This window comes from Pungitius pungitius, chromosome 21 (genome assembly GCF_949316345.1).
Source record: "Pungitius pungitius chromosome 21, fPunPun2.1, whole genome shotgun sequence".
Lineage (NCBI taxonomy): Eukaryota > Metazoa > Chordata > Actinopteri > Perciformes > Gasterosteidae > Pungitius > Pungitius pungitius.
In genome coordinates this window covers 3,900,012-3,917,759 of record NC_084920.1, presented here as the reverse complement: position 1 = coordinate 3,917,759, position 17,748 = coordinate 3,900,012, and the positions used below count along the sequence as shown (strand labels likewise).

Below are 17,748 nucleotides of genomic sequence, written 5' to 3'. Positions count from 1 at the left end.
TGATTGAGTGAGGCAGGTGCATTTGCACAGAGGCTCATGAATAGCTGCTTCCCATTAACCATGCGCGGCTCCGAAGCGCGCATAAATAATAGCTGGCACCGCTGATGAAAAAAAGCGCACCTTGGGGCCTTCCACCCCCCCCCCCCCCCCCCCCGCTCCCCTCCAACCCCCATCTCTTTCTTCTCTTTCTCTCTGCCAGAAATTTACGCTTTTATTTGTTTTCATGGCGGCAGCGTTGAGCCTACAACTTATTTGTAAGCTGCATACTAATAGGAACCAGGTTTATTTTTTCAGCCGCGGTTTTTTTTATGATCGTTTGTGACGATTCCTTTTTTTTTTTTCCTTGAATGAGAAAAAAAATCCGAGTCTGTTCTCTGTTCTCATGTCCCGTCTGTCCCGCATTTGTAATCCGGCGCCCTTGCAGAACGAATCCGCTGGACTGGTGCCTTCCCATTGAGACGCAAGAAGCATAGACACGAGCCTGCATCCGAGCGCGACCACGGACCGCCACTATCATCAAAGCAAACCACACAGAAACACAAACCAACAGCTGGAAGCACTTTTCAAAAACCTGCGGTTTACAAATCCTGCAGGATTTTTTTTATTTTTTCTTTCCCAGCGAAGTTGCATGTGCGGGGAGTGATAATACTCGACCGGGACGCAAGCAATGGGGTACCCGGGCAGAGCAGTGGGAGGATGGACGGGATGGACGCTCCTGCTTTGGGTCGCCGCTGTCAGCTTTATTGTCGCGGACGGGCGGAGAGTGAGACAGGCCAGATGTCCCGCTGGATGTACCTGCACCAAAGACAACGCGCTGTGCGAGAACGTCCGATCCGTGCCTCACGCGTTCCCGTCCGACGTCGTTTCCCTGTAAGTGCACGCGGCCCTGCACCTGAATGCACTCTTGATTTTATTGTTTACATGGTGAATTGTCAGGGAAGCTTATGAAAATACTCATTTGAGTGTATCCGGATCTTTGCATCTTTATCATACTTTCAGAACAATTTCCTTTTCTAATATACTGTCCATCCTTGCAGATCTTTTGTCAAGTCTGGATTTAATGAAATCATTGGAGGAAGCTTTGTTCACACGCCTGGCCTGCAACTGCTGTGAGTATATCCCCCCATCCTTCCATCCATCCATCCATCTATGCAACTATCTATCCATCCATCCATCCATCTATCCATCCATCTATCCATCCATCTATCCATCTATTCATCCATCTATCCATATATCTATCCATCCATCCATCTATCCATATATCCATCTATCATCCATCCATCTATCCATATATTCATCTATCCATCCATCCATCCATCCATCTATCCATCTATCCATCCATCCATCCATCCATCTGTGTTTTTACAGAATCAAATAATGAGGCAAGAGGTCCTCAGGGAGCTTCTGTGGCGGCTGATATGCAGATTTAAAGGGGGATTCTCTGTAATGGTGTCAGGATTATGCAATAGACCACATGGCTACAGCAACTAACAGCAGGGGCTGGCAGGAGAGGAGCCGGTTGTGTGTGTGTGTGTGAGTGTGTGTTTGCTCAGAAGATCTAAATAATGGACTTGTTCTTTCCCCCCAAAAGACAGCCCTTAGAAAAAAGAGGAACAACAATTACACACATAACTATAGTTTATCTTGCCATTTCTTTGACATGTGGCATCTGTTATTATACATTTGGAGAGGCTAGAGTTTCATGGGGCAATTTGTTTTTGCAAATAAGCAAATTCACGGGCAAGGTCAGACTTAAGTGCTCTCTAATCACACTTTGCTCCGGCTTATTGCACAACAGCATGCTGTCGACAAGCATGACATTGTCTCAGAAAAACATTTTTCTGGGCATCACTTCTTCCATATGCTCGGATGGCACTTAATCATTCTGGATGCGCACAAACGCTTGTGACCAGAAGGAGAGTCGATTTAACCGTGGAAAATAAATGAGTGGCATCGTCCCCTCTGTCATTATTTCCTGCCAAGGTGACCTGAGGTCTGTTAACCCCCATTATTGTCACGGTTTGGTCTCTCTTCCTGTTTTAGTTTGAAGTTTCATGTTCCTTGTGGTCTTGGGTTAACTTCACTTCCTGCCTTGTCCTGTGATTGCCTGAGTGTTTCCACCTGTGTCCAATCACCTGCACCTCCCTTGTGTATTTAAGCCCTGTGTGTCTGTTGTCCCTTGTCGCGTCATTGTCTAACTCAGTCATTGTTGGTGCACGTTCTTTTGGCTTCTGTTAGTTTTTTGTGTTGAATAAAAAGCACATTCCGGAAAACTGAATCCTGCATTTGAGTCCTGCCTGCCTTCTTCGACCTGCACCAGCTCGACCCATCTGACATTATACTTAATCAATGAGGCTTCTGTGGTGCCATCGTTGTGAGTGTAGAATGTCTCTGTCAGTGGTTTGCGACGCATATAGTGAGAAATAAACATGAATGATTACATTCTCTGCATTTTGACATCTCGAGATATAAAGTTAAAATTCATGGGCAAACTTCTATTGGATTTATGAGCATTTGACTTACATGTAAAACTGTGTATAGAACAGATTCGATGAGGTGCACACTGCTGTGTCTTCTTCCCGGAAACTATTCTTACATTACTGGTTTAACGTGTGACTCAGAAACATGTGGAAGGAAGAATCCATTCCTCTCTCATTCATAGTTGGACGGACCGGCCATTTCTTCTTATTTCATTCACCGCGGTGGAAAGAAGTGCTGAATAAGTCTGTTGTCTGTAATTCCATCCTTCTTATCCTCCGATTGTGACTTAGAGTTGCTGGTATCGATAATATTAAACAGATGATAAAAGTTAGTTTGAAGACACGATGACAGTTTTGTTTTGGTTCAAAATTAAACTGACTGGATTCTTTCAAGTTCAAACCAGTAAAACATGAAGAATTTAGGCATTAGGAGTGCTCTGGGAATTGAAATATTACTATTCTAAAAGGGTTTTTTTCCACAGATTGTTCACAGCAAATTCATTGGACCTAATTGATGAGGATTCATTCATGGGTTTACCGCATCTTGAATACTTGTAAGTCTTTATCTTTACAAAGGGTTGATTTATACTTGTATGGGGATAGGGAGGCAACATAAGCTGTTTACCAGGTGCAAACTTTTGTTCTTATACTAATGTGAATTAACCATCACCTCAAATAGAAATAACATTTCCAATTTAAATCTTCTAATATTGGCTAAATGTTCATTCTGGAATGTTAAAGCCTAGACACTTATGCTGCCTGATTGGAGGAGAGTAAATGACATCTTTAGGATTGTTGTGTAAGGCCTTTTAAAGTAAATCATTCTGTGTCTTTGCTACTGGATACTTTGTTTGCATACGGTTTATGCATTTAGAAATAGTAGTGAGGGATTAATGTCATACTGTAAATCTGAATTCATCATCAAATACTAATTAAATGCTTCTCATTCACAGATTTATTGAAAATAACCAAATTGCATCAATATCCCCACATGCTTTCCGGGGCCTGAAAGCGCTGATACATCTGTAAGTATTTTATTTCTGCAGGGGCTATGTTTCTTTTATCTTTCTTTCCTTCTCTACTTGCATAATTTATTTCTGCAAAAAGGGCACTTGCATCATTTAAAATGTTCCTCCTTTCTCCCGTTTTATAATTCTTTATAATCACTCCTTATCATTTACAACGAGAGCAAGTCATTTCTCTGTGGGAGAGGATTATTAGTATTCATGTTATTCGAACATAGACCATGCATCCATTTTCCTCTTGTGGTATCACTTTGATTTCACCGGGTGAAATGCAAAGGTAGGCAGAAGCGCTGGTGCCAGTAGTGATGTCCGAGGCTGAAGGTTCACTCGGATCAGGTTGCTGAAGGGCAGATCAGGATGTGCAGAAGCCTCAGTAGATCAGCAGAGTTGTTCTTCACACAGGTTTGGCATAGCAAGATGAAGGACTTTCTGAGCTTAGGTATCTCACAGCTTTTCTACATTCACTAATGTGACCCGCAGTGCCGGAGTATCTTCTGCAGACTGCTTCGGGGTCTATTGTGTCAAGTAATGAGCATCGTTTGTTGACAGAAATGAACAAAACCTAGATACAGGACATAGTCAACAGTGAAGTGTATTACCTGTTTCTGAACTGTGGAGCTTGCCAAAACCAAAGCCTTCTAAAAATAAATGAGAACATGAATGACCTGTAGGTCAAGAGTAAAAATAAGGGTCCTGTAACCTTACACTGACTGACCTATTCTCTGTCTCCAAAGGATCTGACACATTTTGAGTTAAAGCAGGGCAGCCGAAAAGCATGCTTGTGTTCCTTGTTTTTCTGACTGCATGCATGCATGCATGTTTTGTTTTTTCAAGGTTAGGAAATGTTGTACTGTAAAGAAAATAATGTAAACATAATGGGAAAACAGTTTTAAACACGCATGCTTTCCCTGGAATAATGAATAGCTCTTATGATAAGACAACAAAGTATGAAGGAAACTGCAAATATAAGTGTTGCAACACTAATGTCTCTTGGGGAACAATAAGTTTGGGACTGATCAAAATCAAAAAGATAAACAAATCAATAGCTTTTCTACCATTTGTGCTTTTAGAAAGAATAACTTCACCCATTGCAAGGAAGCAGATTGTCAGGCTGCGTTCATTATAACTCAAGCAGGGATGTGATTGATTATCGACACATAGAGGCTAAATCTACAGCAGAGGAAATATTGCTTTGTTCACTGTTGCAGCAAACATCCCATCATAAGAGCATAATCAATACAAGACAAAACGTCATCCCTCTAGTGGCTCTCAGAGAGAAAGCAGACGCTGAGGTTCTGACCTAATGATTCAACTTCTTCTGCAATTAAAGAAAAGCTGGTTTCAATTTTCTATTCAGAAACTTGAAATGCCATTAGTTACGTGACACATTAAAGTTTAACTTTTGGCGGAAATACCCTCATTCATTTGTTGTTGTTCAAGAATTGGATAAAAAGATCAATACCATAACCGCTCAATACGGTCAGCATGAAGACTGGAGACAAGAATAACAACTGGGGAAATGTCCCTGGTCAAAACTACATCATCGTTTGTTTTATTAGGTACAAAATACAACAACTTGGAGCTTTATAGGGCTCTAATTAAATTAATAGCTTTAATTGCAGGAAGTCACTGTGCCTGGCCGTCTGGCAAATAATAATACATGTTTTTGTATTGTGTATGAAATATGCTGCCGCATGATAGGATAAAGTGCTCTTTTCAGGTTACAAAGCTTTTTTGAGGAACGTAAAACCTTTTACACAAAGAATCTCTGATGATCACATTATTAGAGATTTAGCATTAAAGGACCCGGGCGGAAATCCTCAACCGCCCCCGCTCTATCTATCCTGCTCAAACTCTAAAGTAAGTAAAGTAAGTAAAATGGCCTCCATCTCTGTGAAAAACCAACTCTCAAATAAATAATGCAGTGTTCACGAATTACGCTGACATTTCACTTCATTCACTTGTCTCTCTGCTTTGGAGTTCAGTCTCACACTCACAGAAGAAGTCTCCAAAGGGTCAGGGTTGGGTTGGTTTTAACAGCCAGGTAGATATATTATTCACTTGATTAACTATTCATTATTTGACAGCTGTTACATTATTTAACAGTGTCCCCAAAAAGTTGTCAAAACTTGGGCCTCTATTACATTAGGCGGCTTGTCATTTTGTTTTAATGAGTTAATTCTACTCTCGCTCAAGTCGATTTGGCTGTCACAGTGTAATAAGTGTAATAAGTCTATTTAAGTACAGGCCGGGTAATGTTTAACTCAATCACTTATATTGTCTCTCTTTTTTTCATTAGAAGTCTGGCTTACAACAACCTTGAGACGTTGCCAAGAGATGTCTTCAAGGGTATGGATGCTTTGACAAAAGTGTGAGTTTGGTCTTTCTTTCTTTCTTTCTCAGCTAATTCATTTTTATTGATTCATTCGGAAATATTCAAGTGGACGGATAGAAGACAATATTTGTTGGTAGGGATGGGAAAGCCGTTACAGCAATTATGCAAAATCTTCCTCTGTGATGTATGGTGGCATAGTAAAAAAAAACAGTAATCTACCATGAAACAGAATGAATCCTAAAACAATGAAGATTAACAGAAGTGAAAAGAATCCGTCTAAGGACACTGTAGAATAAGCCGTGTGAGTGTGGATTAAATACATGTGCAAGGTCGAGTAGGGACCACTCAGGAGATAGGGCACTTGTTGTGGCTTTCCTGGCTTAAAGCCAAAGTGCAACCCAGAAGGGGATGGGGGGGGGGGGGGTAAGCAGACACTGTGCAGGGGTTTAAAATAAGAAGTCTGAATTATATGTTTCAACAGTAAATATAATTATGATTGTGTGTCTACTGACGCCCCACACGGTCCGTACGTACTTGCAGGGATCTCCGTGGCAACAACCTGATTTGCGACTGCAAGCTCAAGTGGTTGGTGGAGTGGATGCACCACACCAATGCCACCCTGGACCAGATCTACTGCAGCGGCCCACCCGTTCAGCAGGGGAAGAAGATCAATGACCTGCTGCCGCATTCTTTCGACTGCATCATAGCGGGTACTACCTTCTGTCACAGGAGCACTAAACCAACATTAGCTATCTGTCACTGGTTAACTTCCTCATCCTCCCCACTCGAGTCTCCCTTCTGTTCTCGTCGACCAGATGGAAGGACGGAATTCGCAATCGTGTCATGTCCTTTTCAGAGTTTGCCTCCTATCAGTCGTTGAAGTTCGAGTCCATTTCGGTGGGGGCCTTTGCCTTCGACGAAGATCAGTTCGTCGTGTTCGCTCAACCGTTTGCGGGGACGTGCAGCTTCCTGGAATGGGATCACGTGGAAATGACCTTCAGAACTTACGACACCATTGAAAGTGAGCTCATGTGCAAGCAAAGGGCACCATTGATGTTATGGTGGAGTCCTGCGACCTATTGTTCAAGAGGTTATCTGCTGATAATAACAATGTTTTTCCTGGTTCCAATATTTTTATCGTTCAGGCACCTCCACTGTGGTCTGCAAGCCCATGGTGATTGACAACCACCTGTTTGTCATCGTGGCCCAGTTGTTCGGGGGCTCGCACATTTACAAGCGCGACACCTCCGCCAACAGGTTCATCAAGATCCAGGACATCGACATCCTGAAGATTCGCAAACCCAACGACATTGAGACGTTCGTTATCGACGGGGAGTCTTTCTTTGTCATCGCCGACAGCTCCAAGGTTGGCCACTGCAGTTGATGTGATTACATTTCGTTGTGCAGGTGGCTCTGTCCTTGTATCGATACTTCGTTAAACTGATCTTTCAAAGAATGTCAACCATCCTTTGCCTTATTGGCCTCTTCAGCTTGAGCGGACATTTTGCACATGTTCATCTTCGTAGGCGGGCTCCACGACTGTGTACAAGTGGAACGGCAACGGCTTCTACTCCCACCAGTCGCTGCACCCGTGGTTCCGCGACACAGACGTGGAGTATCTGGAGATCTCCGGCAAACCCCACCTGATCTTGTCCAGCAGCTCCCAGAGGCCCGTCGTCTACCAGTGGAACCGGAGCAAGAAACAGTTTGAACGCAGGACCGACATACCAGACATGGAGGACGTCTTCTCTGTCAAACACTTCCAGGTTAAAGGTCAGAGGCGCAGCGTTTTATAGCACCCAGTTCTTACTTTATCTTCCGTTCCGTTTTTGATGGTAAACAACCTGGTCCTTGGAAAATAATTCAGAACACTTAGATTTGTCTCCACATGGCTCTCAATATAGAAATGGCGTAGTGTTTATCCGGTTGGTTCTGTATTTCCTATGTGATTAAATTAATATTAATGTATCACACCTGTGATCTATTATGCTTAGGATCCCCAAAGGCATTTGTTTTATATACGGTAAGGGGCGTCGCCATCGCCCACTGCCATCAAACATGCCTGTATACATTTTTTTTTAGCACAGATGATCTACTCGTGAATCTTGCTAAGCAGCCATATTACCAGCAATGACTTGGAATGACATAAACAGTCTTTTTGAGGTTTTCTATTTCAGAACCAGATGTAGGCAGCTGTGTGTGTAAACTAAACTGTCCATTAAATCGTTTCTTTTTAAAGGTGAGCTGTTCATTTGCTTGACAAGATTCATCGGGGACTCCAAGGTGATGCGCTGGGATGGTGCCATGTTCAAGGAGGTCCAGACATTTCCTTCCCGCGGCTCCATGGTGTTCCAGCCTGTCTCCATCGGCAACTGGCAGTATTCCATCCTGGGCAGTGATTATTCACTGACACAGGTCTACCAATGGGACACTGAGACAAGTCAGTTTGTCCCGTCTCAGGAGCTGAACATCCAGGCACCTCGGGCATTTTCTGTGGTGTCCATTGACAACCGGGTGTTCCTACTCGCATCCAGCTTCAAGGGGAAAACTCAGATATATGAGCACCTAATGATCGATTTGAGTAATTAAAACTTCCTGTTTAATTTGGGAGAAATTATGTACAATACCATTCCAATGCTATGTTTCTCGATTGTGTCTCATTAGAATCTACCAGCCGCCCCCCCATACATAGATACAGTTCAGGATTTTTAAGTTGAGATGAAATGGTCAAAATTTCTACACTTGTTATGATCACTGAATTCCCATGTTAGTGAAAATACATTATAAACAGTCCCTGGTGTCAATGTTTGGCATGCCTTGTTACTACTTCCTTTTGATAAACTCCTCATATTTTCATCTTGATTACTCGCTATTTGAAAATGCCTTAATCTCCATTTGAAAAAAAACTGCGAGCTGACTATCTTTCAGGAAAAAGCTATGAAAACATGTCCGTCTATTATTCTATCTGTGCGGGTGTTTCTGTAGTTTCTGGTAATCAAAGTATATCTCTCCATTTCCATGCATTTTTATTTTCTATTTGATAGGAAAGATCTTGGGGTTTGGTAGTCCTATTGATCTTGCAATAATAGGCAAATGGGAAAAACATGCAACCCGAAGTGTGTTTTTTTGGCGAAAAGAAATTACAAACATAGAAAAAACTTTTCATTTTTGTCACCAAATATAGATAAAGTTTGAACTACTTTTTGGTGATTATGCACCTTTTTCCATTCCATTTTGCTTGCTAGTCAGCCTAACAGTCTTTTGTAATTACTTACCACAAAGAAGTGACCCTAATACTCAAAACGCAGCGAGTAAAAGACCTCATCTGTCCGTCCTACTCAACAGTTGACCCTCAGTCATTCAAGACTACACGCGTGATGCAGACACCGGCCCTGATGAATGCCTCACTGGAAGCGTCCCCTGTGTCCCCTGGCCCTCGCTCTTTCCCTCCCCCGATTGACAAAACCATTGTCTGTAACTAAAAAGCCGACCACTGTGCAGCACCTGGTACCTGTGCTTTCACACGGCCCTCTTAGTGTGACACAAAGGAGAACCGAATAACAACTTCACCGGTTTGCCAAATGTAACGTTTACGTTTTTACAGTGCGGTGAAAATTAATTTGTGATGTTGCTTTTGTATGTAGAGGACACCATAGACCAATTTGTTTTTTCTGGCAGATGTAGAATTTGGTGTCGATACGCCGTGTAACGTGCTACTTCTGCATAACGGTGTGTCAGTCTGATCTAGTTAGCTAAGGATAGAGGATAATAGCCATTCATTTGTGACCTTGCTCATTGTATTTTCTGTACAGCACAGTGTTAATAAACTGCTAAAATGTTAAATCACTGTTTTTTAAATAATTATTTACAGTAAATCGACCGCAGGGCTACTCTCACTTAATCATACATAATTATCGACGTTTTGGGGAAAACAAATAAAGTCATAGTCATCCAACCCCCCCAAGACTATGGAATGCCGTTTTAGTCAAATTTAAATAAATGAATAAATACACGGTAATGCATAATGACACTGCATTTCATGATAAATAAATGAATAAATACACGGTAATGCATAATGACACTGCATTTCATAATAAATAAATGAATAAATACACGGTAATGCATAATGACACGGTACTCGGTAATGCATAATGACACGGTACTCGGTAATGCATAATGACACGGTACTCGGTAATGCATAATGACACGGTACTCGGTAATGCATAATGACACTGCATTTCATTTCACGTTCTTATATGCAAATCAGGGGGCGTGGCTATCTATCACATTCAGAACAGACAACAGAGCCTCAGCTGACACTTGAATTTCAGTGCACGTTTATGCTGACATTTACGGTATTGAGCAAGTAACCGGACCAAACTTTGAGAAATTGTACCGTAAATGTCAGCATAAACGTGCACTAAAATTCAAGTGTCGGCTGAGTTGACCACGGATATCCGAGTGTCGCCTGAGTTGACCGCAGTCTAGAGCTGCCGAAGTGGGACCTGCAAGCCCTAGTATTTCCAAAAAACCCTCAATATGTGTCAAAATAGTATCTGCAGATAACCCATGTTGATCGATTTGATCCGCTAATGCTAGCATGCTAGGGAGGGGGGGGGGGGGGTGCTTCCGCGTTCGCTAGCGGTGTCGACGGCACACGGCTCTGTCGTCTGTTCTGAATGTGATAGATAGCCACGCCCCCTGATTTGCATATAAGAACGTGAAATGAAATGCAGTGTCATTATGCATTACCGAGTACCGTGTCATTATGCATTACCGAGTACCGTGTCATTATGCATTACCGAGTACCGTGTCATTATGCATTACCGAGTACCGTGTCATTATGCATTACCGAGTACCGTGTCATTATGCATTACCGTGTATTTATTCATTTATTTATTATGAAATGCAGTGTCATTATGCATTACCGTGTATTTATTCATTTATTTATCATGAAATGCAGTGTCATTATGCATTACCGTGTATTTATTCATTTATTTAATTTTGACTAAAACGGCATTCCATACAAGACACCCCCCTCTGTCCATTATAGGGCTTTAGGCGACTTGTGGTTGGTTCAAATCCCCACTGCCTCCCCCCCTCTCTGGGCGTGCACGTTGAGTAACGTTTCACTTCTCCCGCAGAGCTGGTTTTGGGTTCAGCTCTGCCCCCCCGTGGGCAAAGCAACCACCGCACGGGACCGCGTCTGCCTCCGACCCGAGGTTAATCATTGACCTTGCCTCCCCGGTCTCCCGGGAGTAGGCAGGCGGGTGGGTGGGTGCTGAAGAAAGCGGACGACCTACTCCGCCGCGCCGAGGCATGCTGCCGCTCAGCCGCCGTCACATCACACCATGGGCGACCGGGACCACGCCGCGCGCGAGCGGGCTTTGTGCGCAGAGGGCGACATCGCCGTCGTGTTTCACCGAGTGGACACTAACAGCGACGACGAGGACGGCGACGGCGGCGACGAGGAGGAGAGTGCCGGGGATGGACGGACGGAGGCGAGGATCCAGCTGCAGAGCAACAACGTCCGCGCGTCGTGCGCCTACGACGACGACGACGCCGGAAGAGGAGGAAGAGGAGGCGGCGGGAGACACGCGCTGTGCCCGCCGGCGTGGTGCGTCGCGACGCGCGAGGAGAAAGCCGCGGGCGAAGGTATAAGCGCGCGTGTCTTAAAAGGCAGAGCCCCCCTCTCCCCTCCCGTCCCGTCCCACCGTCCCCCCGGTCACTTGTCAGTGGACTGCCATGGGAAGGAGATGTCGAGGCGAGGACCGTTAGGCAGCCAGAGAAGCAATGGCTTCCCTTTTTGAAGTTTTGTGTTATATAACCGCGCAACGTCACATAAAAATATGCCGACGGCGATGACGTCACGGGGAGGCTATTAGCCGATTAGCAGGGGTATGGCTGACAGAAAACACTGTTAAAAGCTTTACATTTAAGTTTACTTAACTATTTTCCCGTTAAGTCCGGCACAAATGATGTAATGTCATAATTAGCTTTATATATCAGAAGTACGTCATAGATTTACTTATCTATTTATGGTCAATTACTAGATTTCCGAATATATCGGTACTATATGATGGTGTCCATATATGTTAATGTACACTGTATCTAATAATAATACCATATATCATGCAGATACAGACACACTGCTTCAACATTTGCGTCATCTTGAAAGGGGAAATGACTTGGCACTTTTACAGTGTCATCACACCTGTGGCTTTAAGCATACAGGCATTTTCATCCATACAACGGCTACAATACTGACTTAAATATCTTTCGTGCACATCTGTGCAACTCAGTATAAAGTGATGTGTCTTTGTGTAGGAGTTAACAGGCATGTGCGCGATGTACTCAAGGCCCAGGGCCACTAGTTTTCCTCTGTGTAACTTTGGGGAAAATGAGGCTCATCACAGAGCACCTTGACTGTAAATGTTTTATCAAGATAGTTACTATATAATATAATAATATATATTAGTAATTATTTTTGACATAAATGAATTTATACCAGCAAACGGTATGTGAAATACTAGCGTAATAATGTAATACTAATACATTAACGTAACAATGTAATAGTAAGCCTGTCTATGGACCCTGGGGCGGAACTGAGAATACAAATAAAAGCGCGTCTTAGCAAAAGGCTAAGAAACCTAATCCTGTATACAATAAATGAAATACAGAGTAAGCCACTCATTGAAAGATGTTTGATTGACCTGAGGTTGGAATTTAATCTCTGCAATGATATCAGTTTATTATTCTGAGGGCAGGGTATGCAAACACTACGCCGCTGTCTTTTGTAGACGTCATGGAGATAGATAACACACCGTCAACCCTGCTGCTCTTACTGGGTCAACACGAGCAGGGCCAAATCAACGGGCTTTTCATTGTAACTGGTTTGGTCGGATGAGAAATCCGTATAAACCAACTGTTCTTTGACTCTCTCTCTCTCTTCCGTTTCCTTCAGATGCAGAGAAACCAAAACCGTGTCCGGGTCTCGGCCTGTTCTACGCTTTGCTGTCCACGGTTTTCTTCTCCGTCATTGCAGTCCTGGTGAAAAGTATCCAGGGTGTCCACGCCATAGAGATCAGCGCCATACGCTGCTTCTTCCAGATGCTCTTCACTTTGCCGTTACTCATCTACCACAAGTGAGCATGAAGCAGAAACTCCCAACATTTAGTTGTTGTTTTTTTAAACCTTCATGTCTTGCGATTATAAGAGGAGAATATTCTCCACAGTTATGTAGCACACGACCCCTTTCATTAGTCCTCAAGCCTTGCTGCCCACCCCCATTAGCAGGTTGCTCCAACAAGTTTAAGTTGTCTCAAAGCTGTGAGAGACATGTATGTTTATTATTCCCATAATCCACTCATAAAGCATAAACATGTAGCATGTAGACGGGTGTTAGGAGGGTTTTGAATAAAGCCTTCCTACATGAAGTTATATGCTTTTTATATCTATATATATAGATATATATACAGATGAAACTCGAAAAATTTGAATATCGTGCAAGTTTTATTTCAGTAATTCAACTTAAAAGGTGAAACTAATACATTATAGACTCATTACAAGCAAGTACGATATTTCAAGCCTTTATTTGATATAATTTTGGATGATTATGGCATACAGCTTCTGAAAACCACAAATTCAAAATCTCAGAAATTCTTTGGCAGTGTGGGCAGGTGCCAAGTCCTGCTGGAAAATGAAGTCAGCATCTCCATGTCACAAGGTGTGCTGCTGGTGCAGGTCGGAGGCAGGGAGGACTCAGAGTCTTCAGGTTTTCCAAAAGTGCTCTTTAATCCAAAAAAAAGGCATGTAGACATAACAATGACGCGACAGGGGACAACAGGCACACAGGGCTTAAATACACTAGGGAGGTGCAGGTGATTGGACACAGGTGGAAACAATCAGGCAATCACAGGACAAGGCAGGAAGTGAAGTTACCCAGGGACACAAGAGACATGAAACTACAAAATAAAACAGGAAGCAGAATCAAACTGTGACACTCCATAAAGCTTGTCTGCTGAAGGAAGCATGAAGTGCTCTAAAATGTCCTGGTAGACGGTTAAGTTGAATTACTGAAATAAATGAACTTATGCACGATATTCTGATTTTTCGAGTTTCACCTGTATATGCGAAATGTTATAAAATGAAAAAACCTTCTTTCACAATAATGATATATCGTATCATTTTCACTTAACAATGTGTATTGGATTATAAAGCGCAAGAACATGAAATAATCCAAAGAACTGAACCACTAGGAGATAGTACACGATGGGAAAGGAGCATCTGTCAATCATTAATTGTACTTTCGATCCATTTATTCCTCAAGCTTGTTTCTGGTTTCGTTTTTGCACCAATGGATGTAAAACGTGATTCCCAAAGACTGCCACTAGTATCTTGATTCATTCATTTACCTCTCTGTCCATCCATCCATCCATCCACTCGTCCTCCACGTTGTTCTTTGTTTTTACATTCGTCATAATCAACTTTCCACCTCTCCTTTCAGCCCAATCCGTTCGTTCTGTGCACCTCCCCATCTGTAAGGCCATCAGGTCATTTGTCTCCCCTCGGCTCGCTCTGCTGCTCAATTTGTCTCCGTCCGTCCCCCGTCTGAAGTTTCAGTCGTATTACTTCCTCTGTCGGTCAGTCTACTCATCCAGCCACCCAGTCATTCATTCATCCATCACCCTCATATCTCTGATCCTCCAGGACGGGCTTCCTCGGTCCCCGAGACAAACGTGTTTATCTGGTGCTTCGGGGATTGATCGGTTCCAATGCCATGATCCTGCTCTTCTATGCGGTCCAGCAGATGCCGCTGGCGGACGCCACAGTCATTATGTTCAGGTAGGATCTATATTGATTGTGGATTAGTGGAGATAATACGAATATCAATAGATTCTATTCCCCCATTGCACGCCTGTTACCCTTTTTTCCTCAATTTTCTTCTCTTCTCTCTTCCCTTATTTTTCTTTAATATGTCTCTCTCTTGTTCTCTTTCAAATATCGGTCAGTTATCCATTTTAAAACAAGGATCTGGATTACCTCGTCTCTCAACTTGCCTGTTTTTAAATTGTACATACACATTTAATTATTTTTTATCTCTCTCTCACACTCTCTCTCTCTCTACCTCATTGCCTCTGCCTTCCAGTAATCCAGTCTTTACCTCCCTCCTGGCCTGGATCTTCCTGAAGGAGAGGTGTACAATCTGGGACTGTGTCTTCACCGTGTTCACCATCAGTGGAGTCCTCCTCATCGCCCGGCCACCGTTCCTCTTTGGCGAGCAGCTACGCGGCATCGAGGGAAACTACGGAAACCACCTCAAGGGGACGATCGCTGCATTTGCAGGTGATGCGAGGAGAACACACACAGGGACGTTTGTTTGATTAAAATGAATAGGAAAACGTCTTGTTGTTCTGTAGAAAGTATGATGATAATGAGAATTTTGTTAATTTCACTTGGATAGAATAACATCTCTCGGCCCGTTTTTTTTTGTTTCTTTTGTACCACCCGGGTACTTTGTTTTTTAAGATTGCCGTACCACTTTCAGTCTTCTTTCTTCTAATCACTGCAGGAGCGATCGGGGCCGCTTTTACATTTGTCGTCCTGCGCAAGATGGGGAAGAGCGTCCACTACTACCTCTCTGTCTGGTACTACGCCGTCATCGGCTTCGTCGAGTGCGTCATCGCGGTGTCCGTCCTCGGGGAGTGGAAGATCCCGTACTGCGGCCGCGACCGCTGGCTGCTGATGCTGATCGCCGTCCTCGGCATCGCCGGCCAGACCTTCCTCACCAAGGCCCTGCAGATCGAGAAGGCGGGGCCCGTGGCCCTGATGAGGACGCTCGACGTGGTGCTGGCGTTCATCTTCCAATTTATTTTCTTCAACCGCGCGCCGACCATGTGGAGCCTGGGGGGGGCGCTGTGCGTCGTGCTCAGCACGAGTGGAGTAGCGCTACAGAAGTGGTACAGCAACTCTCGCAAGACCTGAGAAGGAGGACTTGGTGTCAGTATTTGTACTTTTTTCCTGATTGTGTGTTCAGCATTTGACTGGTTTTCCTACATGGATAGCCTACGGAGAGGCTTGAACTCCATGAGAGTAATGAGGCTGTTTCTGAAGGATGTACGCAGTCCCATATTTAAGTCTAGTTTAGTCCTGAATTAAATAGCCAAAGTGAGAGGTTTACTGCATTAGGACGGTTTTTACTGCGTTACATTAATTAGCAACAATGGTATCCTCAGAAAGAAAGAAGGAACACATACGTATAGATATTTCATTGTATTGTGGCACGCACCAGGCACTTTTGAGTGACTTATCTGCAAACGATGCGAGCAATAAAACTTAAAAATATAAGGCAAACCAAAAAGCAACATTAGCACTTAAATACACAGTTTTGTTTAACAAAACTTGTTGATTATAAAGACAGAAAAAGATTAAACTAATTAAACTAATAAAAAAGTATTTTACTTGAAAGCAGCAGTGCGATTCACTCAGGGATCCCTCGTCTTTCTGCTTAAAATGCCCACATGGGAACCACACCAAGTCTTTTGTGATTTCATTCTTATTCGGCCTCCTTTTACATAACAAGATAATACGCTAATATCCATTATCTTACGATGCATATTTATCCTCGAAGTGCCTTCAGCGGGGAACTTTAACCTGCCGCTCCTCTTGGGGGAGCCGCTCCGTCACCAGCAACTTCTTCTGGGCAGCTCTCACGTGCTATTGTGCATATCTCTGAATATGAATTAGGATGCTTCTGAAAAATCTAACAGCGTTTTTTTTAATGAGCCAACTAATGCTTGACTGTCTTCTCTACCCGGGCGGCCCCACTGGTTTCTTCATTATCTCAGGAGGAGTGAACTCTTTATCAAGTCGGGTAGCTCTTAATGTTATTTTAAAGACTCCTAATTAGTGTCCTCAGGTGTCTAAAAAAATATTTTCCATGAGGCTAAAAGTGGCTTTTTGTGGCTAGAGGGTAAAAAAGTTTTCAGTTACCCACTAAATAATACTGTAGTGTTTATTTGGCTGAATTACAGCTAGAAGAGGAAGGTAAATGTCCTGCTAGCCTGCTATTTATGGTCCTACACTTTATTCCTTTCACACCTGCTGTTTCTGTTCTCTTGAGTCTTGTATTTATGGTTTCGTTTCTCCTTCTAATTCTTTTCTTTACTGAGGTTTCCAAGATGGATATTTACATTTACAATTAGCGTTCCAATGCTGGACAAAGCACTTTCCAAGCGCTTATTTGCTGTGGTCGTGATGGCGGAGAGATGTATCAGTTCATTCAATTCTGATGCTACTTAGTAGTTTTAACTAGTTGAATATAGTTCAATGCATCATTTGGATATGATGAACAGTGCCGTGTGTGAAAATGATGCAATCGAATGTGTCCCCAGTATTCTGCTTTGGTTTGGAGGAAAAGGTTTGAAGACACTGTGACTTCTTTTCTAAATACATGTTTGTCGTACAGAAGACTTAATGTTCCCCTAAGATGTTGCAACACTACTTTTTAGTCTTTAAAGTTTTGATCACAACATCAATTTAACTTACTTGAATGCTAGTAGCTTAAGCACAATGTGTTGTTTTTCCATCAAATGGTTAACAATCCAAAATATTTCAGGAGCTATTAGCCTTACAAGTCTGATTTTGGATTTTTGAACTATGCTTTAGCGGAATTTAATTAACCGTTTCTATAATTTATTACATCAAAATAATCTAAAAGATGTATATATATTTATGATTTGATAATAAAGTAAATGAATAATATAACTCGTATGTGTGTCCTTTTTTGCTCTCAAACTTGCGTAGACCGGTTTATTTCTTATAATCACTCAGAAAATCATTCTTTATTGTATCTTCTGTGACTGAAGCTGGCTGTGCACGGGCACTGCCTTGGACATCATTGTCCATT

General features: G+C 42.8%; 2 protein-coding genes across 2 annotated transcripts; both read left to right on the top strand.

Annotated features, from left to right (window-relative positions):
- Positions 1-183: 183 nt before the first annotated feature.
- On the top strand, positions 184-8,970 carry lgi1b (leucine-rich, glioma inactivated 1b). Its single transcript, XM_037464138.2, has 10 exons — positions 184-870; positions 1,038-1,109; positions 2,963-3,034; positions 3,434-3,505; positions 5,805-5,876; positions 6,381-6,550; positions 6,697-6,861; positions 6,986-7,206; positions 7,367-7,613; positions 8,080-8,970. The coding sequence occupies exons 1-10, from the start codon at positions 668-670 to the stop codon at positions 8,427-8,429; spliced, it is 1,644 nt and encodes a 547-aa protein (XP_037320035.1). The 5' UTR covers positions 184-667; the 3' UTR covers positions 8,430-8,970.
- Positions 8,971-10,981: 2,011 nt separating this feature from the next.
- slc35g1 (solute carrier family 35 member G1) lies at positions 10,982-17,593 on the top strand. Its single transcript, XM_037464216.2, has 5 exons — positions 10,982-11,495; positions 12,805-12,985; positions 14,550-14,684; positions 14,989-15,185; positions 15,412-17,593. The coding sequence occupies exons 1-5, from the start codon at positions 11,192-11,194 to the stop codon at positions 15,822-15,824; spliced, it is 1,230 nt and encodes a 409-aa protein (XP_037320113.2). The 5' UTR covers positions 10,982-11,191; the 3' UTR covers positions 15,825-17,593.
- The last annotated feature ends 155 nt before the right edge of the window (positions 17,594-17,748 follow it).